This window comes from Crocodylus porosus, unplaced genomic scaffold, assembly GCF_001723895.1.
Source record: "Crocodylus porosus isolate Cpor-Errol unplaced genomic scaffold, CroPor_comp1, whole genome shotgun sequence".
Lineage (NCBI taxonomy): Eukaryota > Metazoa > Chordata > Crocodylia > Crocodylidae > Crocodylus > Crocodylus porosus.
The window spans coordinates 5913829-5940562 of record NW_017728934.1 but is presented as its reverse complement, the minus strand read 5'-3'; the positions used below and the strand labels follow the sequence as shown (position 1 = coordinate 5940562).

The 26734-nt window shown below is 43.2% G+C and overlaps 1 protein-coding gene across 4 annotated transcripts in view; it reads left to right on the top strand.

Annotated features, from left to right (window-relative positions):
• PPP1R12B (protein phosphatase 1 regulatory subunit 12B) overlaps nucleotides 1–26734 on the top strand; it is a 183869-nt gene that overhangs the window by 65924 nt on the left and 91211 nt on the right. For 2 of the 4 annotated variants that reach the window (XM_019546389.1, XM_019546391.1), the window contains exons 9-14: nucleotides 1780–1889; nucleotides 9853–10050; nucleotides 11679–11764; nucleotides 13611–13736; nucleotides 16325–16495; nucleotides 17314–17496. In XM_019546389.1, coding sequence (XP_019401934.1) covers nucleotides 1780–1889; nucleotides 9853–10050; nucleotides 11679–11764; nucleotides 13611–13736; nucleotides 16325–16495; nucleotides 17314–17496 — 874 coding nt within the window. The remainder of the gene's footprint in view (nucleotides 1–1779; nucleotides 1890–9852; nucleotides 10051–11678; nucleotides 11765–13610; nucleotides 13737–16324; nucleotides 16496–17313; nucleotides 17497–26734) is intronic. The other 2 variants (XM_019546390.1, XM_019546395.1) reach the window with 1 other exon arrangement.

Genomic DNA, 26734 nt, shown 5'->3' with positions numbered 1-26734 from the left:
CCCACCCTGTCCCAGTTGGGCAGCACCTGACCTAGCCCCAGCTGCACTCCATCTCTCACTGCAGGGGCCTTGATCTGCCCCCCCACGCCCCTTCCCTTCCATCTCCCTGTCCACTGCAACATACTTACCAGCTGCATGCAGCTGTATTGGAAATCAGATCAGTATTGGCTGATATACCTCCTTAAAATCTGTATCACTGCACCCCTAATTATTATATTTGATTCAACTTGGAACATTTCCATTTTGAAAAATCTTGTGATGCCAAAATACAGAACCAGACTTTCAACATCTTTTTTAAAATTTATGAATTGGAAGAAACACAACCAAATCCTGAAGCCTTTTCCATTTAGTTGAAATTAGATTCTTGTTTTGTGGATAACACGAGAAAAAAAGTCTTCATTTTCCGGACTTTACGTTTCTTAAAATTACTAAAAACCCATTGTCTTGCCAGTGCGTATCTACTGACTCTGTGATTATATCTGCTAGTAGTTTTAAAGGGACTCTGCAGTCCCAGTGCTCCTAGGTATACCCCTTTCTTCCCCATCAAAATGTCTGAGGGATAAGAATGCCAAGCTAGATATTTGTGAACTTATCCCATCCCCCATCCGTCGTTGTCATTTAGGCTGTACCTTTCTTTATTCCTAGATCTATCAATCTCTCCAACTATTTAATAACTTTAATTGCTCACTTGATTTCTTGTGTCCTTTTGGTAATAAAGGGTATTGTGCACCTTATTCTGTGGTTGAGGCATTTGGAACAGGGAGATCAGGCTCTTCACAACAGAATATCATGTTGAATGAACTCTGTGTCAAATCACGTGTGTGTAATAGGTTACATTTTATTGATTGGAGATCTTTCATTCCTTAGTATGCACCTAGTTATAATTGTTTATATTAAAAGCTATTTCTGTATAAGATACTTCCTCAGTGTAAGGCTAACAGCAATAGTCACTTGTGGAGGAAGCATGTACCCATATTTTGCAAGGAACCTTTATTGAATACTTTTACTATATGGCAAAGAATTTATGTGGAAAAGGTTTTTATGGTATAGTGGACATTTTGTGGCAGCCTCAATACACAGCAACTAAATTTGCCGTCAGTCTGCCTTGGCCGTGTTAGGATAGCATAAACATGAGTACTGTAGAGGGCTGGGCTGTCTATACCAGAAGCAGATAACATGCAGAATATAAATTATGGCACTAAAGGGAGCATCTCAGCAATATGACCCCACACTCTTAGTAATATTAACAGAATCATAACATTTTATTTTTCATCAGACTAATTCAATATGCAATGTGAAATGCATTCCTAGACATCAGGAGTATAGGAGGGCTTTTTGATCTCCTTTTTGGATTCTCTTTATCTTTTCATGCTTACTTGACTAGCAAACCAATAATGAGTGAAGTCTTTTTATCCTGACTCAAACATTCTCTGGTAAGGAATCATTGCTGGCCTGCCAGTTGGAAAAAAAAATGTGTGCAAAGGCACACAGCAGGGTGTACCTACATAGTGCAAACATATTTGCCTTGTGACTATATAAAATGTCTTTGTTTAGTCAATGGGAAGTTTCCTGGTTGGGAAAACTGTGTTACTCTTGGACTGAGGGATGTTTCCCTTTATCCTGAGAAACAGGAACATACTGGGAGATGTCCAAGGTCTGTGCAAGGGCTGAATCTGAGTCTTGTGCAAAGTTTGAATCTGAGTTTATTAAAGCAATGGTTTAGAAAGAAAGCATTAAAACTCCTCTCTTTTCTCCACCCCCGTTATCTAAAAATTATAGAAGGAAAGGAAGAGTCCTCTGCCAATCATTCTGATCATGAACCCAGGAGTAGCATCATTGAGCAAGTACGACCACCAGAACATAATTCCTTCACTTCATCTGCCAGAAAAGTAAGTGAATTGGGGATTTACTTTGATTCAAACTGTGCATTCCACTATTGCTTTAAAGCAGCGGCTTACTTTAGGGAATAGGTGGGTTTTTTCAGCTTGTTTTGAGAGAATTTGCAAGATTTAAGTTGAAGACAAATAACAGTATTTGATTACAATAAAGAAACTCAATAATATAGTAGTCTAGAACTGCCATAAATGAAGTTTATTGCATAGTGCGACTTTCTTTCCAATCTCTCCACCTCTGAAATGTCGGTCCTTTTAAATAAACAAAACAAAACCTAAAAAACTCATTGCTGATTATTTAGTACTTCTGGGTAACTAATCTGAGAAGATGCATGTTCAGTGATAAGCTACGTGCCCTTAGTTTCTTTCATCAGGAAATACAATAAAAGTGCAGTAAAAATGCTATTGAAACTGTCCTTGTAAATGTTACCGGTAAAACTCTTGTCTCTGAATATCCTGGGAAGGTGACAGCGTGGCTCATATTGCAGCATTTATGCTAAAGATATGCTATGATGTTACAGCCCAGCAAAGCCTGAAGTGAGATCTGACTTTTTTGGATTAAACAGAGTGGTTACTGGAATTTGGGATGACTCAATGCAAGACGCACTCCCTTCACTCCTACTCCCAATAATTAGATTCAGTATATGGAAAATGTTATAAATTTATTATAATTTTCTAGGTGTCGAATCTAATTATTGGAGGTTTGTCTTGAATTTGCCCCCTTTGCACTGTTACAGCAGGGCAGATAGTGGCTGGGGAGAGGTCAGGTGGCCCTCTTGCCCTCTGTCCCCTGAACTTCTTCCCCTCCTTACTATCAGACCTTTCTCAGGCTCTGTGCCCTTCCTAAATGTGTGTAAGTGAGTGGCAAATTTGAAACACGAGGGACCAAAAAACACTGACTTTGAAGTAAACATACCTGTATCAATGTGCATATAAGCAAACTGGTACCTATAGACTTAGTTCATCCAGAATTGATGCTTTTTTTTTTCCTCCAAAAAGTAAAAAGTGCTGCAAATTTTACCACAGATACTGAATAAATGCACTTTTGAGCAGCACTTCTTTCTGTACTTTATATATAATACAAACTAGGCATGATACTGGTCTAAAGCCCAAATATTCATGATTTATCATATAGCTCATTGGGCTGGGCCCCAGAAGAGTCAACAGTGTTTCAAGCCATGGTGACCCCACAGCCCAGCACTACTCAACGTGTGTGTGTGTGCGCGCACTCCAGGTCACCCCCTGCCCTTCCCTGCCAGGATCCATGGGCTAATTAGTGCCCCACTCATAACTGGAACTGGATGTTCTTGTTGCGAGTCCTGGGATCTTCCAAAAATATATAATGCAGATGAGGCATGGGGCTGTCTGGTCTGGCTCCACCTTATGGAGGGCAGGGTCTCACCAATCATGTGACAGGTCAAGAGAGCAGGCAACAAATCCTCTCCTCTACATTGATGTTTGGTGTTGCTTGCAGGCATTTAAGGCTGGTAAAAAAACAAATATAATTGGAAACAGGAAAGAAAGGAACTGCTTAGCTGTGGGAGTGAAGAGGAAGTTGATATATATTTGATGGAGTGTTTTACCTTGAGTTGAAAAAGAGATGGTACTGAGGGGGACCGAACACAATGGGCACTCTCTCTTATTCAGATGGACTGCACTAGCCTGTCCTTCTGGTAGGTTCCCATCAGCATCTCAGCCTTTGGCTAAGATCAAATGTAAGTTCAAATTTGCCTAAAATCAAATGAGATCCTGCCCATCCCATACTGACAGGGAGGTGTCAGTGTGCCAAGCATGGGTAATTTCTGCAATGTTGTGGTGGTCATCCATGCCTTCTGCTTCCTGACCTGCCTGGACAAGATGGTGAGTAGCAGCACCATGAAGGAGACCACCTTCAAGAGGATCGTGAGGCAGCCCACTGGACGTGACCTGGTCACCTTCTTGAGCAGGTTGCTGGAAAGGAGAGTTTGGTCCAGACACTGGGGACTTTGACTCGCTGTGGAGACGAGCTTGCAATGCCAAACACCACCTCGGGAAGCGCTTCAGCTGCAACTGGACTTGGACCAAGGAGTGCTCCTAGCCCCTACTGCCAGCTGCATCACCATGTACCCCAACATGAGAACCCTCTTGGAGAGGTTCTTGAAGGATGCCATCTGAGCAAAATACACTAGCAACCTAAGGGCAAAACCTGACCAGGGCAGGGTCTTCAAGCTCATCTTGAAGTGGGACACGAGCACTTCATGCTCAGTGGGAGCTTCATGGGTTTCACAGACTGGTGCTTCATCCACTGTGTCCATCTCAACTGCCTGCCTCTCAATGGCATCATCTGGTACAGAAATCGCAACAGGAGGTGTGCTAATGCTGTGACTGCAAGGCAGAGATTCTCCCTCACATACTATGCCTGCAAGCCCATGCCGGTGTGTGGCATGTGTGTCACAACTCCGCTGAGGACCAACTGGCCAAGGACATCCCTGCCTCTGTGGGGACCGCGTCCATCAACCAATCTGTCCCAGGCTGCAAGAGCCAGCAGCATGCAGGCATCATTGTGACCGACAAGGACAGTAAGTGTGTTGTGATGGTAGCTATCACCATCCCATTTGAGAACCAATGGCAAACTTTTGTCGAGGCCCGAAAATGGAAGCAAGAGAAGTTCCAGTGGCTGGCGGACACCTTGAGGAGCTAGGGACGCGATATGACGGTTGAGGCACTGATTGTTGGGGTGCTCAAAGCATGGGACCCCAGCAACGAGAGCATCCTGTGCACCTACTGTGTATACCACTACTGTGCCAAGCTGATGTGGTGCCTCAGGGTGTCCAACACTATCCATGGTTGTGCTTTACTTATGTAAAGCACATCACAGGACAGCACCAGTACGTGGATCACATCAGACTGCCAGCCAGAAGCAGTGCAGAAGGGATCATCTGACTGCTCCCCCTGGCCGTACTGAATCGCCTCCAAGGACATCTAATCCTGGACTCTTCCCTGCAATTGCATACTGCATGTTGTTGTTTGAAACTGTTTCTCAAACCATCTCCCTGTTACAAGGCAGTATTGTTGTGCAGGGTCTTCTGCATATTTTCTGCTTTATAAGTGTCATGCTCCCTCCCACCCCTAGTTGGGTGTGTGTTTCATATGTAACCTAGTTACGTTCCCACCCCTACCCCTGTTCTCTACTGTGTAGCCCCCTGCTTGGTCTTTCTGTATTTCCTTGTGCTTTGAACTTTAACATTTTCTAATGCATTCAATTTTTGGTACCAAGGGGGAGGGTGTCATCAGGGCTGGCTCTGGCTTTCCTGGTGCTGGTCTCTTATTGCAGTACTTCCAGGCCTGGTGCTAGTTCCCTCCTGGGGGAGCTACTGCTTGCCTTTTTAATGGCCACACACGCAGAAGGTTCCCATCAGAATGTTTGCTCAGTATGGCCCATGCATTTTACAGGCATGCTCAGTGTGGGCTGTATTTAGTCAACTTCATAATTGGTTTCCATTATTGAGCACATGGTGCTTCTGGCAACAATTTAATGGTAGACAGAGATCCTGGTTTTCTTTGTTTAAAAATCTCAACTTCTCTGATTTAAAAAACAAACAAACCACTAATTCTCTGATTAAAAAGCCCAAACTGCAATTAAAATGAAAAATGAAATGCTGCTCTGTGTATATGTGTATATATAGATGTATATATAGAGAGAGAGATGTGTGTGTATGTATGTATCAATTGAACACTATTTTATTGCTATATTTACAATTTTTAAAGCAATTTGGAAGCCTACCAGTGCCTCAGTCACTATAATAAAAGAAAATTCTGAGTACCTATAAATTTTGGTATTTGATTTTTGTGGGTATTTTTATAGTGGAAAATCAGAGCTCCCCCTACCCCCTTTGCTCACAAGGATGTAGAGCCATGCCTTTCACTCCCCACCCTCCCCAACCCTGCTGGAGGAGAGACCCCCAGATGCCAGGACTAAAGGGCTAGGGACTCAGGTCTGCAACCCTTTGCCTCCTGCAGCAGAGCTTGAGCCCTGCCACAGCGGAGTGCAGCACGGAGCCTAGCTATCCCCACGCCCATGGGTGGCACAGCCAGAGCAGAGCAGAGCCTGTCAGAGAGGCTGTGGGCTTAGACACCCTGCCATGCTGCTCCCCATTCTCCCTCCCCACAGGCCTCTGTGGCCCAACGGGGGTGAGACCCAGCACGTCAGGGCAGAGTGGGGCTAGACGGGAAATCTCAGTGCCACCACTGGGAGCCCTGTGCCACCATGGTGAAGTGCCCCCTGCCCACCTGGCAGCAGTGAAAGGCAAAACTCACTGTTGCTGCCCCTGCTGCTGCCAGGTGGGCAGGGGGCGCTTCACTATGGTGACAAGGAAAGGCAAAGAGCTTCCCTATCTGGTCCTTCTATGCTGGGCTGTGGAGGCCCCAAGGAGAGGGCAGCAGGGCACAGAGCCTGCAGCTGGCAGCCCACACCCACCCCACCCCATCCCATGCAGGCATCTGGGGGGCACGTGCTCTCTGTATGCCCCCCAGGAGTGCAGACTGCAGTAGGGAGCCATCCCCCCCCCCCCGGCCCCCAGACAAGCCTCCTGCAGCTCTGTCCTGCCCCCTGCCCAGGTGCTGCAGCTACGCAGTCTAGCCCTGGGCCCCAAACCCCACACTGCCGAGGCTGGGGAGCAGCCCCAGCCCTGCCCAATTCACTCCCTTCCTTCCTCCATTCCAATGGTAGCCTCAATCTCCCCTCCCCCTTGCCAAACTTACCTGTGGGAGCTACTTTTCAGGCTGCCTGGCAGCCATGTGCATGTATGAATATGTACATGCACATGGTGCTCCCTGCTTGACCACCCTTCTCCCGCTCCCCCTAGCCTCTTGCAGGCTGGAACTCTGCCAGCCTGCAAAGAGGCCTGTTAAAATGAAATCTACCTTTAGTTAAAAGGGAATATCTGCCTCTTTTTTTTTTTTCCATTTTTCCGTGGGAAATGGAAAACCCGGATCCTCGATGATAGACAGGGCGTGTCTACATGTGCATTAGCTCCAGGAGCAGTTGACTCGCAAGTAAATGTTCCTAGGCAGGCATCTACATGTGTAGGGAAGTGGGAGCAGATTTGCTGCTGACAGCAGCAAACTGCTCTCACTTCCTGGGGCCCTGCAATGGGCCCCTGCTGCCACAAGGGGGAGTTCTTGGCTCCAGCTGGGTGCTGGCCTAGGGGCTGGCAGGGAACACAGGGCCAGGAGAAAGCTGTATTCTGATGAGGCCTGGGACATCGCTTCCTGCCCCTGGGGGACTGCCTGCTGCTGGGGCAAGGAAAATGTCCCTCTGCTCCAGCAGCAGGGAGCTCCCAGCCCTGGATCACGACAGAAGACTTGGAGAGAGCTGCAAGGGAGGGGCAGATCCCAGCCCCCTGTTGCAATCTGCTGGTGGGGCAGCTAGCAGTGAGCTTCTGGCTGGGTTAGGAATCCCTACCCAGATGGGAGCTTGGAGCTGGTTGCCCCAATAATGATCTCGGAGCAGGGGGACTGGAGCTCCCTGCTGCTGGCAGGCTGTGGCAGAGTCTGCCCTGGCAGCATGGAGCTCTTGGGGACAGCAGTTTCCTGCCCTTTGGTGTCTGGCTGGCTGAGAGATTTGCTCCCAGTCAAGTATCTACATGAGTGCTACTGCACACTTACTAATTGCTTTTGCTACTTGCGTTTAAGATAGCAAGATTTACTGTGCAGTAAGCATGTGCGTGTGTTAGATGCAGATGCTTACTGTGCAGTAAACCACACTACTTTTGCAGTAAAGTGTCTTGTGTAGACACACCTACAGTGTATTTAATGAGGTTTTCTTGTATGCAAATGTAAGATGAGGGTGTTTTTCCCTGTGCTAGTTGTGAGGGAACCTTGCCTTATGTTAGAGTAAATATTGTACTTCAAGCTTTAAACCCACGTGACTAGGAGAAACTAGTAGATTTTTCTTTGTCTGTGGTCTTGTTTTCAATGTCTGTGCTCTGCTCTTGTACCAAAGTGCAGAAGGCTATTATATGCCAGTTACTTCTTAAAGACTGGGGTAATAGCTACAAGGGACAGGCATTGTTTTATAGCTAGACATGAATAACTTTGCACATGCTGTTGTGCCTTTGTTGCAAAGAAGGCTAACACTGATGAGAGCGCATCTGGAGTAGTGTGTCCAGTTTTGGGACCCCAACTACAGAAAGGTTGTGGACAAATTGGAGGGCTGGTCCTGCTTTTAGCAGGGGTTTGGACTAGATGATCTGAATGTCTGTTCACCAGAGCATCCCAAGAGAAGACAAGGTCTAACCGTCACAAACTGCTGGAAGACCATTTTAAACTGGATATAAGGAAACAATTCTGTACTGTCTGAGTCTCCAGAGTCTGGAATAGACTCTGCAAGCACCTACTCTGGAAACATTTAAGAAATGCTTGGATGCTTATCTTGTTGAGGTGATCTGACCCCAGATGACTTCCTGCCCCTTGGGCAGGGGGCTGGACCCGATGTTCTTGCAAGGTCCCTTCCAGCCCTAACGTCTGTGAAATCTCTCGAGGTCCCTTTCAACCCCAATTTTCTGATTCTATGCCAGTAAGCTCAGTTCAAACTGAGCAAAAGAAGTGAAGCAGTAACCCTTTCCCAAATGCAAAGCAACTACATTTGTAGGTTGGTTATTTAGCAGGCAAATATGGCTGAAGCTTTTGCCTAATTAAAGTGGCTTAACCCAGAATAGGACCTTGTGTGTACCAAAGTGAATTTGTTTCTGAAGTTATTTTTAACCAGAACTCCTTTAACGCCATTTCTCTTACAACTGTCCTGCATCATGTGCTTGTCTTTAGGTGCACATTTTCTTTGTCAGATTTAAATATGCCTGAAATATCAATACAGCGGCCTCTCTTTCTGTATCTTGTAGATTTCACCCTGTGCAAAGTAGGACCAGCAATAAGTGCAAAGTAAATACAGTAGATCCCCGATTTACACAATTCCGACTTATGCGTGTCTCACGTTTACACGATTTTTTTATTAGGGTCCAGATTGGAAAATGCCCCTCGAGATGCACATCATTTATATATATGCATTTATGCATATATATGCAAACGCTTGCAAGATTCGCATATATACGCAAATGCCTCACAAGATTTACAGGCGGAATCAAGTGGAGCTGTACCGCCATTGTGCCACCATTTTTGTAGCAGCATCACAAGATGCATAGGTGAAATGTTAGACGCGCCTCCTAAAGGCAATTCCACTGAGAAAAGGGGAAAAAAAAGCTATGATTGAGGTACGCAACCCCTCGCTATTCTGTTGTTTCCTATGGGGAAAGTAGTTCCAACTTACTCAAATTCGACTTGCGTGAAATTCCCCTGGAACGCAATATGTGTAAATTGGAGGTCTGCTGTATCACAATTAATTGGTTAATCATAAAATAAATTTAGACCAGCCAAGTGTGCAAAGTAGTTATCACATGATAAAAATGACTACCCAGGTATAAAAAAAGCCAACCTGCTACAGAGTTAATGCTTGAAAGCATGTAACAGCTCTGTAGCTGGTTTCTATCCAGCTTTAATTTGAATGTGTACCAGGGCCCTCAGAAAAATAGCATGAAGTTCAGACAGTGACATAAGATAGCATGTATATGGTCATATGGTTTACATAAAAGTTTTATTTCTATTTAATTTAAAATGAGTTGCATTACTTCCTTGTGCCATTGCTCCCATCCTACATTTAAACTGATGAAAAAAGACAATGGGGAGGGAGGTTTGGAGGGACTTTTATATAAGAATTCCCTAACTATAAAACATAAGCCTAATTTTAATACAAATGTAGAATTGTATGTGCATGTGTCTAGCTATCCCAAGACACCCAAGTAACCTGAATCTAATGCTTTGAAGTGTGTTGTCTATGAGAATTTTGGCTTAGTAAAACTTTCTGAAAATAAATTGTGGGTCTGCGATACCCCTGCTTCTTACCAAATGTTGTCATTTTCCACTACAGTTTAGTTGGCTCAACAAGTCAGAAGAGCAAAAGGATGAATCTCCTTCATCTTGGAGGCTGGGACTAAGAAAAACTGGCAGCCACAACATGCTCAGTGAAGTTGCTGCTTCTCGTGAAGGACAGAGAGACAGGAGTTCTTTTATCTATCGCTCTTCATCTAGTCCCCGGATTTCTGCATTAATAGACAACAAAGAAAAGGTCTGGTTTCCCCTGAAACAGCCTGCTGATGCATCCCTTCTGAGAAGTGTTAAGCAGCCTGCCTTTCTGCATTGGCACCCCATTTCAGAGCACCATTCCTCCATGTGTATAGACAGATGTAACAATTGTATCGAAATCAAAGGAGACTGGTACAAGCTGTTATGATGCATCTGTTATATTAACATAACTTTATAGTCATACAAATTTAACAAAACTATTTCATCTTTAACCCTGCTTCATTTAGGGTAAGGTAAGGCAGTTTAGCTGACTGTTATCACTGCAGGCTCATGCAGACAGTTAAATAACAGAGCACAGCTGTTGTATACTCCAGCAGCTTTTCCCTTTTAAGCAGCTACAAATGTGTGTTTGTCCATATCCTTAGTTTCAATTTTGGTATTAATTCACAATCTCCATATTTTAGTATCCTTTTTATACTTCATGTTGCTTGCATTTGTGGTATCAAGTGCTTTGATACGTTTATACTTCCCTCTTGATTTGAGCTATTTCCATCTTATTGGCAGTCCATGCTAAACTGGAGTTCAGGACTTCTTACTCCTTCCTGTGTGGTTTATAGTCAGCTGAACGCTTTCTGCCAGTTTGTCATCCTACTTGTTTTGAGGGTGACAGTCTAATCAAGCCAGTGCCCTGTTTTCACACTAGTTGTTCCTCTGCTTCATTCTAATGGTGTGGGCACTTGTCACATTTGCAGTACTTCAGAGGGTGAACAGACAGATGTGCATGCCAGAGGGGTATGTTCTGGATAGTCAGAGGGGCATGTTCTGGATAGCCAGAGGCTGAGTGCACAGAAGAGTTGATAATTGACTCTCTTTTCCTGCCCCTGGCAGGAAGGGGAGAAGAAAAGAGAAACTGAGCCGTAGGTCACAGCAGCTCCCAGGGGACCAGGGCCTGTAGAGCTACTCGCTCAGCAGCAGAGCCAGCTGTCAATGAATGCTCTCCTTTGTATTCCACCTGCTCTCCCTGAGTGCCCCCTTCATCAGAACTGAGAGAAGTGTTGGGGGTGGTGGGGCCTCTGGTCCCAGTAGGGCAGAGGTAGAGGGCACAGGGTGTTCACTGACAGTCAGCTCTGCTGCAGAGGGGGGACATCATGGTGCGGGGAAGAGCCACAGGATGCAGCAGCTCCTTGTCATGGCCTCTAGCTTGAGAGCAAGCTGCTGCATGCAGTTGCAGTGATCTTGAAGTGCTCCAGCTGGGGGGCATGGCAGTGGGCTGTATGTCTGTCTGCAGCTGAAACACTCCATTTTAGAAGCTCTTCAAAGTGCAGCTGCATTTGAAGTGCTTCAAATGTTACGTGTATCTGTATCTTAAATATTCCTCAGTGAGCTCTGCCTGCAGTTAGCAGTCGGAGATTTACTGCCCATCTATACAAAATCTTATCTCAATTGAGATCAGCTCCTAAATTACTATTCCTGCCTTGCTCCTGCTAGTTAGCCTTGGGAATGTAATGTCTTGGGTGACACCTGTGTGCCAAAAAACCTTAAACTATGTTAAAAGAAAATCAGAAATTGATCCACTTCTAGTAGCAAAAATTGAAGCACTAATTCAGAGAGGTCACTGGAAGTAAACCAACTTACATTTGAAATATGTGTGTTCTTGTTTTGCATTATCAGGATAAGGACAGCAACAAAAGCTATCTTGCCTCAATAGCCCCTAGAAGACTAAGCAGTACGAGTGACATAGAGGAAAAGGAAAACAGGTAGGACTTCAAACTCTGAGCTAAAGGCTTTGGCTTCAGCAGCCTTCATCAATTCATGGAATTCAGTCTTCAGAAGTGCCTTCCCATTTATGTTCACGATTCATATGTTTATTTACTAGTCCCAAGTGTGTAGGTGTTTAAAGGTTGGGAGCTCTATCACTGCATCTCAACCTCAAGGAATATGCCCTCAATTTTGAAGAAGGGGAGTGAGGTTTTTTTCCTAATGAAACCAGATTATTCATCATTTAAAAATATGCAGGAAGTGACATTTGTAACATACACCTCTCCTCACCCCATTAGTATATGTATGAGTGGGCCTTGTCCTTTAAGAAGTAAGTTTCTATTCTTGATCTCGAGCTTTGACTTATGCTCATAGTAATGCACCTTGCTCTGTTGTCACTTCCTATCTACCTTTGCTGTTAAGCTATCTCTTGCTTTTTGGCATAATTTACATTTGTGAGCTTTTTGCACCGTGACTTATGTCTTTACAGTGCCTAGCACAATGGCATCCTGGTCCTTGTTGATTTTCCCCAGATACTTTTGCCATATACATGGGAACAGCATCCAGTGCTTTAAGATGTGCATGGGGAAGTACTGTTTCTAACAGGTCCCTTTGTAATGTTTTTTCAAGGGAGTAAGAATTTACAAAAGTTGAAAAAACATAGGGAGAAAAGTCAGTGCAAACAATTGTGGAGAAACTGTTGCAATGAAGAGAAATCTCTGATAAACCATTTCACAGTGATTAAATTCTTTGCTACCTGTTGCATTATAGTTGATTTGAATCTCCCACCGTTCTTTGCATGTCAGTAGACAGCTGGTGTTTCAAATTACATATAGAATGACTTGGGACTATTTTGAACAGTGCCTCCTATTGTGGGGTGCACTCAGCTGAGTGCTGCCGAATATCCTTTGCTCTCTGAAGTGGAGACTAAGATTTCAAGCTAACCTAGCAGGCAGTAGTCACCGCATACTGTAAGATACAATTTTTGCAGTATTGTTTCCTTTTAACGTAAGTCAAGTCAATGCTACATGGAATCTGCAGGAGACAAAGTCTATCTAGGATGGATGGATAGTTTGAATTCAAAACTGAAAAATAATTGGGAGCTGTGGAGTGAATGTCACACAGTGTCTTGTTCCGTTCATTGGCTGGAAGGAATTGCCATAAAATACTTCTAGGATAGGGGTGAGGGACTAAGCTTTGATGTAGTTACCCTATTAAATTGGGTTACTGATTATTTGCTTCTAGACTTGCTAAGTAGTCCTAAATACTGCTAACTGTTTAATACTTGCTGTAAGCAGTATTTTTAAGAAAATAGCATAGGATTTATCATGTTGGATCAGACCAGTGGCCTGTAGTCTGGTATTCAGTCTCTATTGGTGACCAGCACTTAATGCCTCAAAGTAAAAACAACCCTTCCAGATGCAGCCACTGCATCTGAGCAGCTGTGCAAGGTGACAAAGCAAGTTCGTTCTACATAATGCCATCGTCTAATGTATGAAATGACAATCTTTAGATAAGTCTGAATTTTAGAATTGTAAGTGCTTCTGGTCAGAAACTGCATGGCACAGTGTCTCCAAAATACTATAAGCTTGTGCTATGTAAAGAATTGCCTTGGCAATTACTAGAGATAATTTTAAAGCAAATGGGGGTATTTCAGTTACTTATCCCTGTGGTGAATTAGTCTGCAGATGGAAAGGAAGAGCTTGTGTTGCCTGAATATTAAATAGTCTTCGCTTCTGCCAATGGATGCTGAAGCTGTGGAACTTACCAGGAGGCTGGCAGTTTGAGGAGTCAAGACTAGACTGCAGAGCTTTTCTAAGCCAACTTAATGTTCTCTTACCTCAGAGAATCTGCTGTTAATCTGGTGCGGAGTGGTTCCTACACCCGGCAATCATGGAAGGATGAACCAAAGGGAAACGAAGCCCCCCAGACAGGTGCACCTTCCACCTACATATCTACCTACCTGAAAAGGTATGGCCTGAAACACTTTAGATACAGATAGCAGAATGGATTTTTAACATGTTTTCCAGGCTTCTAAAATAGCAGTTTTCTATTTGCTGCATGGTTATAGCTGGTCTTGGTGTGCTCATTGTTACAGGACTGGTGAAACAAAATATACAATCTGTTTAGTTTTTCCATTATAAACGCTGTCTCCCAAGACTTCATTTTGGCACTGAACTTTAAATACTGTACTGACACGATTTAGATGCAACATTTCATTTCTTAGATGTTGGTGTAATTGCTAGATGACAAAAAAAAATTCCCCTTGAATGTAGGCTGAAGTAACTCAATAGTGAACTTCATAGTATCATAGTTGGTAGGGTCAGAAGGAATCTGAGCATATCATCGAGTCCGACCCCCTGCCATGGGCAGGAAAAAATGCTGGGGTCAAATGACCCTGGCGAGGTAATTATCTAGCCTCCTTTTGAAGACCCCCAGGGTAGGAGTGAGCACTACTTCCAGATCCTAGCCGCCCTGACTGTGAAGTAGTGCTTCCTGATGTCTAGCCTGAACCTACTCTGTCAACTTGTGACCATTATTCCTAGTCCAGAAGGCTACTAAAAAGTTAGTTCTGATAGCCTACCTCTAACTGAGGTATACATTAAGGTGTAATTATTTTACATCACATAATCAAAAAAAAAATAGTACTGTCCATAATTCATGCAGATCAGCAGCGTTAGAATGTGATTGATGTCCCCAAATCAACCAACCATTTTCTTTTGGTAGTTGGAAAATGAGTTTTGTTGCAAGTGCATGTGCTACTCTAGAGAAGTGATTGCTGATGAACTAGGGAGGCAGAAAAAGGAAAAAATCTGATCATATAACCCCCTTCCCCTTCTCTGTCCCACTGGCAATATCTTCCACCATTTCACCACTATCTTACCTCAAGAAAGGCGAGGCTCCCTCTAATCTTTTGAAATTCAGTGCAAGGCGCAGTAAAGCTTTCAGGATTTTAACATGTTGCTTTATCAAGTACCTGACCCCAAACTGCATAATTTTGTCCTGAACATGGAGGATTTTCCTTTAAATAGCTAGAGAGAAGTTGATTTCTTGTAAATGTTGCTCATGTGCCACATTCTAGCTTTTAGGAGATGATTGCTGATAGAGTTAAATTTTCATAGGATATGGTTCTGTAGCGATTGAATAAATGGAATACCATTTATACAAAAGGTGCGAGAGCTGGATATTTTGAAAGCAGAAGACATTTATTCCAGAGCAGCATTGAATTCTAATGTCTCCACATCTGTCCTGGGACCTGATGCTAACAATTCGGGCTGTACTGCCCCCCTCTCTCTCTCTCTCTCTCTCTGTCTCTGTCTCAGACAAGTGGCAAGAGTTTTTTGCTGCTTGCAGGTAGCATCTCAGAGGCATAATATAGAAAAGATACTGTTACCTTATCTGAAAGGTAGCTCAGTCAGTAGAGCTACTGAGAAGTTTACATTTTACCAGGACTTTACAACTTTTCAACTATGTGCTCCTGCTAATCTAGAATCAGATACACAATTACAGTTTACCAACTGTACTGTGCTCCTGTGATTTAAGGTGTATAGGGCTGGCAGTGGAATCATAGCCCAATAACTTCATGTGAAAGGAGTCTGTGAAAAGACTTACTTACAGTATGCTCAGTACTGTTGTGCTGGATGAGGAGGGTGGCAGTGAAACTAAAACTTGAAGGAGAGAGGCATTAGACAGTCTGATAAGGAGCTGGGGAGGACTGGAGGTGGGTTGAGATGCCTCAAACAGAGGACAACAGGAATAGTCAGTGTTTTTCCCCCCTCCAGGCTTTGGTTGTTCCTTCTCTCTTACTGTCATGCTGGTTCATGTCTGTAATATATTTGCGCATCCAGTCTACTTTCTCTTCTGTTCTGTGTTAGATTTCAGTCTGTTGCCTGTTTCTCTCCTGGCTCTGTTTCCAGTCTTGCCTCCTAGTCCTAGTTTTCTAACCTCAAGCTCTTTCCCAATATTTTTTTAGCATGGTAAAATGTATATTGTGCTAGTCCTTGTTCTTGGATATGGCTGAACTGTTTTTAGGTCAAATGGTTGAGGCAGCCAGCACCAGCTGTAAAAAATTTCAGTCCAAGTGATTAGGTTTTGTCAGTTTTAAGCAACTCAACAGGGTGTCAATGTGGGCAACAGCAGTGTTTCCTGATCCTCCTACAATACTTATTTCTTCTTTGTGTTGTATTGTTTTTTGTTGTTTCTCTCTCGCTGTCCTTCCCTTCCCTTCTGATTAAGTGCACTGTTGTGCCTCTAGTACTGCTTAAACTGGGATCCATTTTTCCCCCAGGCTTTTTCCTGTTTTCTGACTTTCCTAAATTCACCTCCATTTCCCTATTTTCTCCCTGAACTCTGTTTTATTTTTTATAAGTGATGTCATCATAATCCTGTTGTGTATGTCCCAAGTCCGATCTTTGGTGACCTTGGCACGTTCCACTCTCCTTTGCATTCATTTTGATGAGACATAAAATGTTCCCTTTCCTGTTCAGCTGAGGATTCTGGAGTGGTCTGCCTGTATGTTAACCATGCTCTGAAGGAGGCAATCCTGTGATATTTTACAGTGCTTCATTTGGTAGAAGTAGTGACCTCAACAGTCCCTACAGTTCAGCCAATCGCAGTACATCTCCAGCTACCTCACCAACTACCTCATTGGGCACCCAGTGGCAACCTGCCTCTTCCTGTCCCACATCTGTCAGTGCGAATACTACTGCATCAGTTCGCCAGTATACTAGGTAATGGCTTGTGACTCGTTCACGTGAATCTTTAGGTAAAACAAAGTTTCAAGAGTTATGGGGAGGTGCATGTTCTGAATCCTGGAATTGTTCAGAAATTTATTCCGTCATAATCTGTTCCATGATGAGTTCTGGAAACCCATTTCAATTTAAAAAGTACATGTATTTGTAGTATGGACAAATGTACATTTGTAGCCACTTTGAAAGGGGAGGGGAATCTGCTGCTCTAGAGTGCACAGCAGCTGTTACGCTAACTTTTATATCTGCATGAGCTTGCAACCATATGAGTAAGCTAAATTGCATTAGGTTTGACCATAGGTGAAGCAAGGTTAATGTAGGAGCAGTTTTGCTATACTTGCACTGCTACAGAATTGTAGCATAAGAGCTTGTACCTGTATCCTTTGATAGCAATTCAGTTGCTATTTCTGTTTATACCTGAGGTGGTTTTAGTAATGCCTACACATCAGGAAGCGGTTGAGATTTGCATGCATACTCTTAGCTTGGTCACTTCTGACATGAATGATCAACCATTCATTCTTGCTTTTTGCACATGGAATCTAAGGTTGCTCTGAGGTTTTGAACAGGATCTTTGGGTCCATCCATTTTTCAGCTTATTCACCAGTTTAATTCTCTCAGTCTTTCCAATCACTTTCTGCCCTTTCTTCTAGATGTCCTTAAAGGTACCATTCTTTCCAGAACCAGGAGCAGAGAATCAAGGAAATAGATTGTTAATGTTCCCTTAAGGCAGTTGTCTAGTCTTGGTAGCCAATCCAGTTCCCTTAGTTTGCATCCTGTTATGTATGTCTTGTCTGTTTCAGAGTGCCATCCCGGCAACAAAATGACTCTGCTGTAGAGAAAAATACAGAGAACATCTCTGCTATCCCTCCACTAAGTGTAATCACAAATCGCACTGCACTCAGTTCTGCCAATGGTGTTACAAATGCCAGTGCTGCCGCAACTACTGGAAAGGACTCAGCTGAGGAGGCCAGGGAACGCAGAAGGTTAGTGAATAAAGTCAGTGCTTTTCATCCATGAGATCTGCATGTGTTTTATATGGTAGTGGTACCACACCTTCTTTAGGTGCTTCCTGGTGTCACTGGTTAATGCTCACATCTTCCAGCTTGAAGTCTTAGATTAAGTTGTCACTGGGTGTGTCTACACGTGTGCTTTAATAGCCTACACGTGCATTTGAATGGCCTATTTTACTGTGCATTAGAGCATCACATTAAAAACCAAGCTAATATGCCAGTGCATAGTAAAAATAGGCTACTATGCATTGTCACTAAAAAAGCATGTGCTTTCACTGCTGCGCATTAGGGGAGTCTAATGCACATTTATTTAGTACCTCACATTAGAGGTACAGAATTTAGTGTACAGTAGCAAAAGTACATTAATGAACGTATAGATGTGCTGACTGAGTTGAGTTGAAAATGAGTTTGGTTTGAGCTTTTTCGTTTGTGACCTCTTGAGGTACTTCATCTTGGTCTCCTGGAAACAACTCTGGTAATTAGATTTCAGTCTCTGTAGTCTTTCTGGGTACTGATTTTTATGGTGGTGTGTGAAGTGAATACTTTTCTGCAGTGGACTCTGGAAGTCAATGTGTCTCTTTAGTCTGAAAGCACAGAGCAGTGTCAGTTATGTAGCTATGCTCCTGGTACAAAGAGAAGGAGTTATTAAACGTAAGCTGAATCTCTATGTGGTTGCCATACAGTCAGTGACATTCACAGTAGCAACATTTTACAGATTGTTTTGATGCTGAGGCTGGTATAACCTCTTATCACATGAAGTAACTTTTAAATTTCAAAAGAAATAATCCTGAGGTAGCAATTTGTAAGGAAAGCTTATCATGTATCAGTACATACAGAACAACAAATGCGCAGCGTTTATTCTTGTGAACAAGTTAAATGTGCCACAACTATTTCTCCTAGTGGTGCCACACCAAAAAGAAATCATAAAACAAACAGCAATACTAAATTGTAATATTTTTACTATGCAGCCTGCTCTGGAAGGAGATAAAGTAACTCAACAGGAGAACAGTGCTTGTGGGAATTAGATTTCTATAAACTTATTTTTTTTTGGTCTTAAAAGTCCCAGTTCTCCCAAGTAGAAATGGTTCTGTATTAGGCTAAATATTGCCAGAAAATGAAAGAGGAGGTGAGCTATAATAGAAGTTGTCAGTTCTTTACTTCACAGAGCCATACAGTCTGTGTTTGGCTATAGGATCATCTGTTCAGGCAGCTTATAACTAACCTCTCTCTCTTTCAGTTGTAGTAAATCTGAGAGAGGGAGCTAGAGTAATCTTTTTCAACAAGTACTTGAACTCAAGCAAATAGATTCTCTCAAGCTACTATAGCCAAGCCTCTCATGGTGCAGTGAGCTTTTTGCATGGGTAAGAGTACAATAAGGGCTTGCCTTCTCAGGGAACTGACCTGAAATACTGATTGCAGAATACCTGAACTATGCTGTCACCTTGTATGGGCAAATTTTATTTCACAGTAGTACCTGTGTCCAGGTGAAATAAGCTGACTTGCATAAGGAAATCTTAGTGAAAAATGTGTTTATTCACATGGGCAGTTAAAATGGAGTAGCAATTCCCATTTTAAATTTTCGGTTGTTTTGTTTTGCTGTAGCATCCCAGTGTAGGTAAGCCTGAAATGAAATATTAGTGGCTTTGGATTCTTCACAGAAATGTTTTCACCCAAATGCATGTTCTTGACATTGACAAAATATTTTTCTCTGTAGGTAAAGTCAAAATTTGAAGCAGCTATTAACCTTCTCATTAATAAATTGAGGGACTGTGGCACTGATGCCTACACAGTTGGATGGGGCAAAAATCGGCTGATGGGGTGCACCCAGAGGGTGGTGGTGGATGGGGTCGTACTCGACCTGGCAGGATGTGAATAGTGGGGTCCCCCAGGGCTCGGTCCTGGGGCCTACGCTGTTCAACATCTTCATCAGCGACTTGGATGAGGGGGTGGAAAACACGTTGTCCAAGTTTGTCGATGACACCAAGATGTGGGGAGAGGTAGGCATTCTCAAAGGGAGAGAGAGGCTGCAATTAGATTTAGACAGACTACAGAAGTTGGCAGTTGGTAACAGGATGGGGTTCAATGTAGATAAATGCAGGGTGCTGTACCTGGGGAGAAGGAATCCACAGCATACATACAAGCTGGGGAGCTCCCCCCTTGTGAGCACAGAGGCGAAAAGGGATCTTGGAGTCATTATCAACTCCAAGATGAATGTGAGCTGCCAATGCCAGACCACAGCCAGCAAAGCCAACTGCACCTTGTCATGCATCCAAAGATGCATCTCAAGCCAGTCCAGAGAGGTGATACTTCCCCTCTGTGCAACATTGGTCAGGCCACAATTGGAGTACTGCGTCCAGTTCTGGGCACTGCACTTTAAGAAGGATGTGGCCAGCCTAGAGAGGGTTCAGAGGAGGGCCACCCACTTGGTTGGAGGCCAACGGGGCAGGCCCTATGAGGAGAGGCTGAGGGACCTGAACCTGTTCAGCCTCAGCAAGCGGAAGCTGAGGGGGGATTTGGTGGTTGCCTACGAACTCGTTAGGGGAGATCAGCAGCAAATAGGAAGGGCCCTATTCCCCCCAGCAGCACCTGGGTTGACAAGGAACAATGGCCAGAAGCTGCTGGAGGATAGGTTCAGATTAGAGATTAGGAGGCACTATTTCACTGTTAGGGTGGCTAGGATCTGGAACCAACTTCCTAGGGAAGTGGTCCTCGCTCCTACCTTGGGTAAATTCAAAAAGAGGTTGGGCGAACACCTGTGTGAGGTCGTGTGATCCCAGCGTGTGCTCCTACCAGTGGCGGGGGAGGTCAGACTAGATCTGTTCAGGTCCCTTCTGACCCCAGGCTACTTTGAAACTATTACTGCTTTAATATTTATTGCAAAATTTAATACACATAAGCATTGTAGGATGCATTGATATTTTGTGAGTAGTCTTCACTGAAATCTGGTCATTGTAAGAAGAAAAAATTTTGCTTCTTCTAGCTGATGGTTTGCTCAGTAGTTCCTCCATGTTTTCATTAGTGCATTGCCCTGGTGGGTTCAGACTGCCTTTGCTAATGTGGAGTGACGAGTAGCTGGGGATAGTGGGACAGAGGACTGCTTGCAGCTTTTGAATGGGGTTCTGGGAATTGCAAAAGCCAGTTGTGTAATCCAAATGGAAAAGTGTTCTTTTGAAAATAAGCCAGTTTGTTAAAGGAAAATGGGTAACAGTTGCTGGGAAGCACTATATGGATTTCAGCTCCCGATGGCAGCTGTCACAATAGTATGTTCATGTAGTTCAGTGTTTCTAAAGTTCCAGGTTTCTCTTAGCAACAGTGACAACATAAATAAGCCCACCGGCTAATATTAGATCATTGAGATGTCTCTATAATATAAATTGCCTTTCTAAAGCCAAAAGATTAAAGTGAAATGCTCTTTTAGGTTTTGGGAAGAATGACTGGCAGGGTGGTCTGGGATGATCTTCTTTCTCCACTGAATACCAGTATGCCCTTTGTCTTGGATTCTGAAATATCATGCCATCTGTCTTGCAGTATCTTTACCACTGTGTTTTTGTTAACTGTGTTGATTGGCAAAAGCTAGAATAGTCACTTGCACATCACAAATAAATTCCATGTCGTTCCTTTAAAGGGCACAAGCAGTATCCGTTCAGTGGAGAGATTCTGTGCAGTTTGTATAAAGCCAGGACGATTGGGAGTGGGGGAGGAACTTGTTCATTAAATCCAGTCAGCCCTCTAATGGTATGTTCTTGTGTACACAGGTGTATGTTAGTCCCTGTCCCCCCCTTAATTTTATTGCAACATTGCACCATTTTGTGTTTGAACCTGCTTGGTGGAAGCTTCCTTTGCATCATGCGCTGCCCCAACTTTCTTGTCAGCAGATATTTTCTTTCGCACAGTTGTAGAAGCTGGAGATGGTGAATGCCCGATGGGCCACCTGGATGTTCATCTACCAGTGCAGTACCATTTCCTCTTGTAAATCTGTCGATCCCATCTAGCTTTACAGTTTGTAATGGAATAGTTTCCTGAAAGGCTTGAATTATAGGCTCATGCAAACCATATATAAAAGACATTGCACAAAATTCTTTTCCATATATAAGAGAGTAGTAGATCTTTCCTTGGTTTGTGTTCAAAAGAAGTGGATAGTAAGGGCTTTGTAGATTTTTTGTTAGTTGCAGTCTCCCTCTGGTGAACTGATTGTCTGCTGCTTCTGAGGTGTAGTGGCGACCCCTGTTGCCTATAAGAAATTCTTAATATTTACAGCAGGAGCTCCCATTGCTGCTACTCCTGTTGCAGTGATTTCTCTCAGTTGTTAATAGTTTTAATGATCACTTTCCCTTGAATTGTGTCTGTTACTGCAGAACTTGTTAGGTTGGGACTGTGTTCACTGTCCCACATCACCTTACCTTGCACAGAAAACATCTTACTTGTTCAGTGTGCAGATCCTAATGTGCCTCTTAGATCAGAGGTTCCCAACCACCGGGCCACAGGCTGGTACCAGGCTGCAAAGGTTGGCTGCCTTGTTGCTCTCCGCTTGCACCCCTATCTGTCTGCCCATGTGAGCGGCTTCCGCTGCTGGCAGTCATGTGCAGGGTTAAAGCTGGGCAGTGGGGCAGCCCCGGGGGGGGAGGCAGCTGGCTCCATGTGTCTCATCCTGCTCCCTTGCCAGTCGGCAGGTTGGGAACCACTGTCCTAGATGGACTGCCAGGTAGATGTTGTTGAGCCAGAACCTTCCTGGATGTTAGTTGCCTGGATATTGTTTCAAGTGCCTTGCTGATCTTGGAAGGTTTCAGAGAGCTCAGACTATCATCCGGGCAGGGCTGATTCAGAAAAGGCTGTTAAATCTTTTGGGATCCCACCCCAAAATCCAAGTGAGGCTGAAACATAGTGTGAATGCCATTGCTTGTAGTGAATTTTCACATACTAAAGGAAAGCTCATCCTGCATTACTTTTTGAAAGACAGAGGCAAGCCCCTATAAAGGTTTGTGTTCCTCTAGGAACAGTGTAAAGGGCTACCCCTAGATTTGAAATCCAGTCCCTTTTATGCAAGTTAGAATTAGTGTAGCTAATTGCCCCCACCACTTTGAAGCTCCTCTGCCAACTTGTCTAGACAACTGCAGCTTTTATTCAAGTGTTTTCTCACACGTTCCACGTGAAACATCTATCCAAACAGAAAATAGTGTTGACTGCCTACAGTTGACTATAGACAGCCAAGTACATGGTTTCATGGTTTGGTTCCCTTTTTTTTTTTTTTTTCCCCATGTTCTTGTGTCAAATAGTAGAAAAAACATGCAGAAGAACTGGGTCTGCCTCCTTTATGACTCCAAGGTCAAATCTCAAATCTAGCATTGGTTGCTCTCTACTTCTCCTTGAAAGAATTAGATGTGATATTAGGGAAGGGGTGTGATGTTAGAGTAGAGACCTTCTACAGTTGACTGTCATTTGGTCAAATGTCTCTGTTTTCCTTTCCTTTTAATTCCAGTGGGATTTCCAGGGATCTAGTAGCATCATGTAGACTAAATTCTGTAATGTGTATTAATAACTGAGGCCTATGACCTCCCTCATCAATTTTGTTAGACTAGCAGTTTTGGCAAGACTGTTTACCTCGTGAGTCTTCTCTCATCGAAATTCAGAACACAATGGCTCTTAGTAGAAGTTTGGATGCCTGGCATGGTTTTAACCCTCAATGTTATCTTGTTACTTTCCAAAGCACATGGAATATAGTCTCCAGGGAGGTAGGCGAGAATATTGAGATTTTTTTTTTTTTTTTTTAATGTTCTTCCCATTTGGTAGGCCCCAAAACAATCCTTGAGCATCTTACTACAGGTTTGCACATTTTAGAGAGCCAGGACTTCATAAGCTAAAGCATTTAATTTGAGTGAACATTCATAATTCTCCTTGTAAAAATGTATTGGGATCTTAAACATTTAAGTTTGTATGCCCTGTGCTCATTAGACGGGGAAGAGGTTTTTTTTTCCCTTGTGTCAAACTTGTGGGCAAGCAAAGGACAGCAACAAGTTAAAAGGTATCTTTGTACTTCAAGCAAGCAATCATTGCATGTCTACTGTTGAAAGCTCTTATCTGCCATGTTTTTACAGTTAATCTCTTACAGATAAAGTTGTCCCTTTTTAAAAAAGCTGCTAGTGCTGGTGAGATGACGTGGGAGGGCAGGAATTCTTTTGGCTGTTTGATTTCTTTTCCATGTTCGGAAGAGGAGAGAGTTCTGTTGCTTTATCAGAAATCGGGCTTCATGTTTATTGCGAAAAGGTTGAGGATAGGGTGGAGTGTCACTTTTATTGAGCCTAGTTTCCTGTAAAGAAAGCAGGTGTACTCTGAGGCTCCTGGCTCCCAGATTAACTTTCTCAAAAGTGTTCAGGGAAGGGATTTTATTTTCGCTTTCACGTCCTTCCTCAGGAGAGAAAATGCAGAACCTGGAATTTGGGCAGAGGAGTCCAGATTGTGGGTTGGCCAGCTGAACTCAAGGGCCTCCCCGTGGCTTTCTAGCACATGCAAGAACCTAGAGGATTGCTCAGGAGAGCTAGAGAGAGATCACTTGAGCTTTAACAGTTTAGAGACTGCAGTAAAGGAACTTGACAGTGGCACAAACAGAAGGTAAAACTGCCTTTCACTTCTAGACTTTATTAATCCTCTTCTGTATCCAGATTATTTACATCCTTTCCCTCCTCCCTTATTAATCTAAGGCATTGATGCATCTCGTTTGTTGGCTTACTATATTTGATAGCTAGATTGTCTTGGCTGCAAGTTGTATATTCAGGGTATATAGGTATTGCCATTTTCCTATTCCATAATATCTGATTTGCTTTTAACACCTCAAAAATGGCTCTGGTGAGGTTAAACACTTATTGATATAATCAAGAGCCACTATATGAGGAATTAATAACTGAGAACTAACTTAGCTGAAAATTGACAATTTCCTTAAATTGCCTTTACTCCATAGCACCTGCTGCTGGATGCTCCGGACTTGGTGATGAATCAAGTCAGTCAGTTGCACTAGAGATTTTGTTGGATTTTTTTTTTCAGTAATTGGAAGAGTAAAGAATATATCCTTTTCATTCTTTCAGGTAGAAATTAGTTTTTACCAAAAATCCTATAAAGCTGAGTATCTTCAGAATAAATTGAAAGGCTTTTGAAGCCAATAAAAAATTGATAGTCTTAGCTCTATGGAAAATGTCAGTCTGTTGCAAAATTACATTCACTAATATTCTCTGTAAGCTGCCTGGAGCTGAATCTTTGCTGGTTATTTTTTCTTGAGAAATATTGCTGAGATTTCCAAAATCTTTAGTTCCACGAGATGGCAGCACAGGGCTGCTTAACCATGTGTGGGTGTACATTTTTGCTTCCTGTTTCTGAGCGACTCTTTCAGTCCTGTTTCACTATAAATGTCTGGTGTCAAGAGGAATGTTTCCTCAGTGGTTAGCGTTGTTTGTAAACATGTGTATTTGTGTTTGAGGAATTGGTCTTGCATCCAGCTGTAAAGATTTGTTGAGGAAAGTTGTTAGGACTCCAGGCTCACTAATTTTATTCAAGAAATGCTCCTCACTTTAAGATGAATGACACTGTATTTGAGTTCATTCTCTACAGTGGCGCTGAGATGAAGCCAGATACTTGGGGTACAGGGTCAGTATTGACTTCAGATTGCCCCACACTAGCAATTATGATCCTATGGTTGCCCTGCCCTAGTTATGCCACTGGCTTTGGCTTCCAAGGTATGCCTGGCTTAATATTTCATTGATCATCTGGGAAGAGATAAAGTGCTAACAGCTGACTTCTTATTCTACTTGCTCATGCAACAACTGTCGTCTTTATCACAAAGGTGCAACTTCTCCCATCCTCAGACATCAGCATAAAATGGTTCATTTAGGTATGCAGAACTATATACAACACTGTGCTTGGTCCTACAGCTGCTTTGCATTACAGCTCTATGCTAAAGGCAAAGGCAAATCAATTTGGAAATCCTACTTTTGTGTCTGGAGAACATTGCATCTACTATAGCTGCAGCTGTTACCTAGGATTACTAACCAGAAAATTAGCACGGAGGAAATATTTGTTTTTTCTAGCTTGCTTTGTACTTGGCAGCAATTTCCCTGCAGTCATTTAACTTCTCTCTTGCTGGGAAGCAAAAAAACCCCCTCCAGTACTTCTCAGAAAGACACTTTTTTATTTTAAAATCAGGATCATCAATTCCAAGTGAGCTTGATTGGGAATGACACTTTCTAGGAATCAATTTAAGGGGCACTGTTGACTTGAATGTTTTGAATATGTATATTTAGTTCTTTCCACTAATTTCTCACTTCATCATTCACAAGCATTCTCACCAGGCTTCCTCTCTACCACTTTGTGTCCGTAATGTAGTTCGGTTTCTTTACCCCCATAGCATAGTATGGAGCACCTAGATCGGAAGAGCGTCGTGAACCGCTCTTCCGATCTCTCACCAGGCTTCCTCTCTACCACTTTGTGTCCGTAATGTAGTTCGGTTTCTTTACCCCCATAGCATAGTATGGAGCACCTGATGCCAGAGTATGGCCAGCATTGGGGTCTCATTTGAGTCCATTATCCAGCCACTTGCACTTTTTACTGTACTTGCACTTAATTCTAGCTTTAGACCAGGACTGCATTGTGCTAGCTGCTCTACAGACACAGAACAAAGACAATCTCTGCCCCAAAGAGCCTGTCAAATAAGAGGCAGAGTTACAAAAGCGAAGTAGAGTTTAAAGGAGTGGCAAAGGAACGCTTGCATTTTGAATAACAAGCGACACAGATCACAGGTCTCTCTGGATGTCCTTATTGCTTTACTCATCACTTCCGTGTGTTTGGTTCAACTGAGCTTTTACATATGGAGAATTTCATCTTGTTCTTTTTGCTTTTCAATCTTATTGGAAAATGGATCGTTATAACTCATGAGCAAGTCACCGTTTACAATGGATGCACGGCCTATCTGAGCAAGTTGTTTACTACAAACTGAGCACATTTTAAAGTACTTGATCATGAAATCTTGTTATCCTCCTGCCTTCAGCTTATTAAATCTCTCAAGATTACCACACTGTCTCCTCTCTGACTTCCCAATTTAAGTACCTTTCAGTCTGACATCTTATCCTTCACTTCTCCCTATCAAGTATCCTTCTTAAATGTTAACAAGTTGGCTTTTCGTGGCTATAGATTTAATCAGTACTTACAGATTACTTGGCTTGATGCTCAC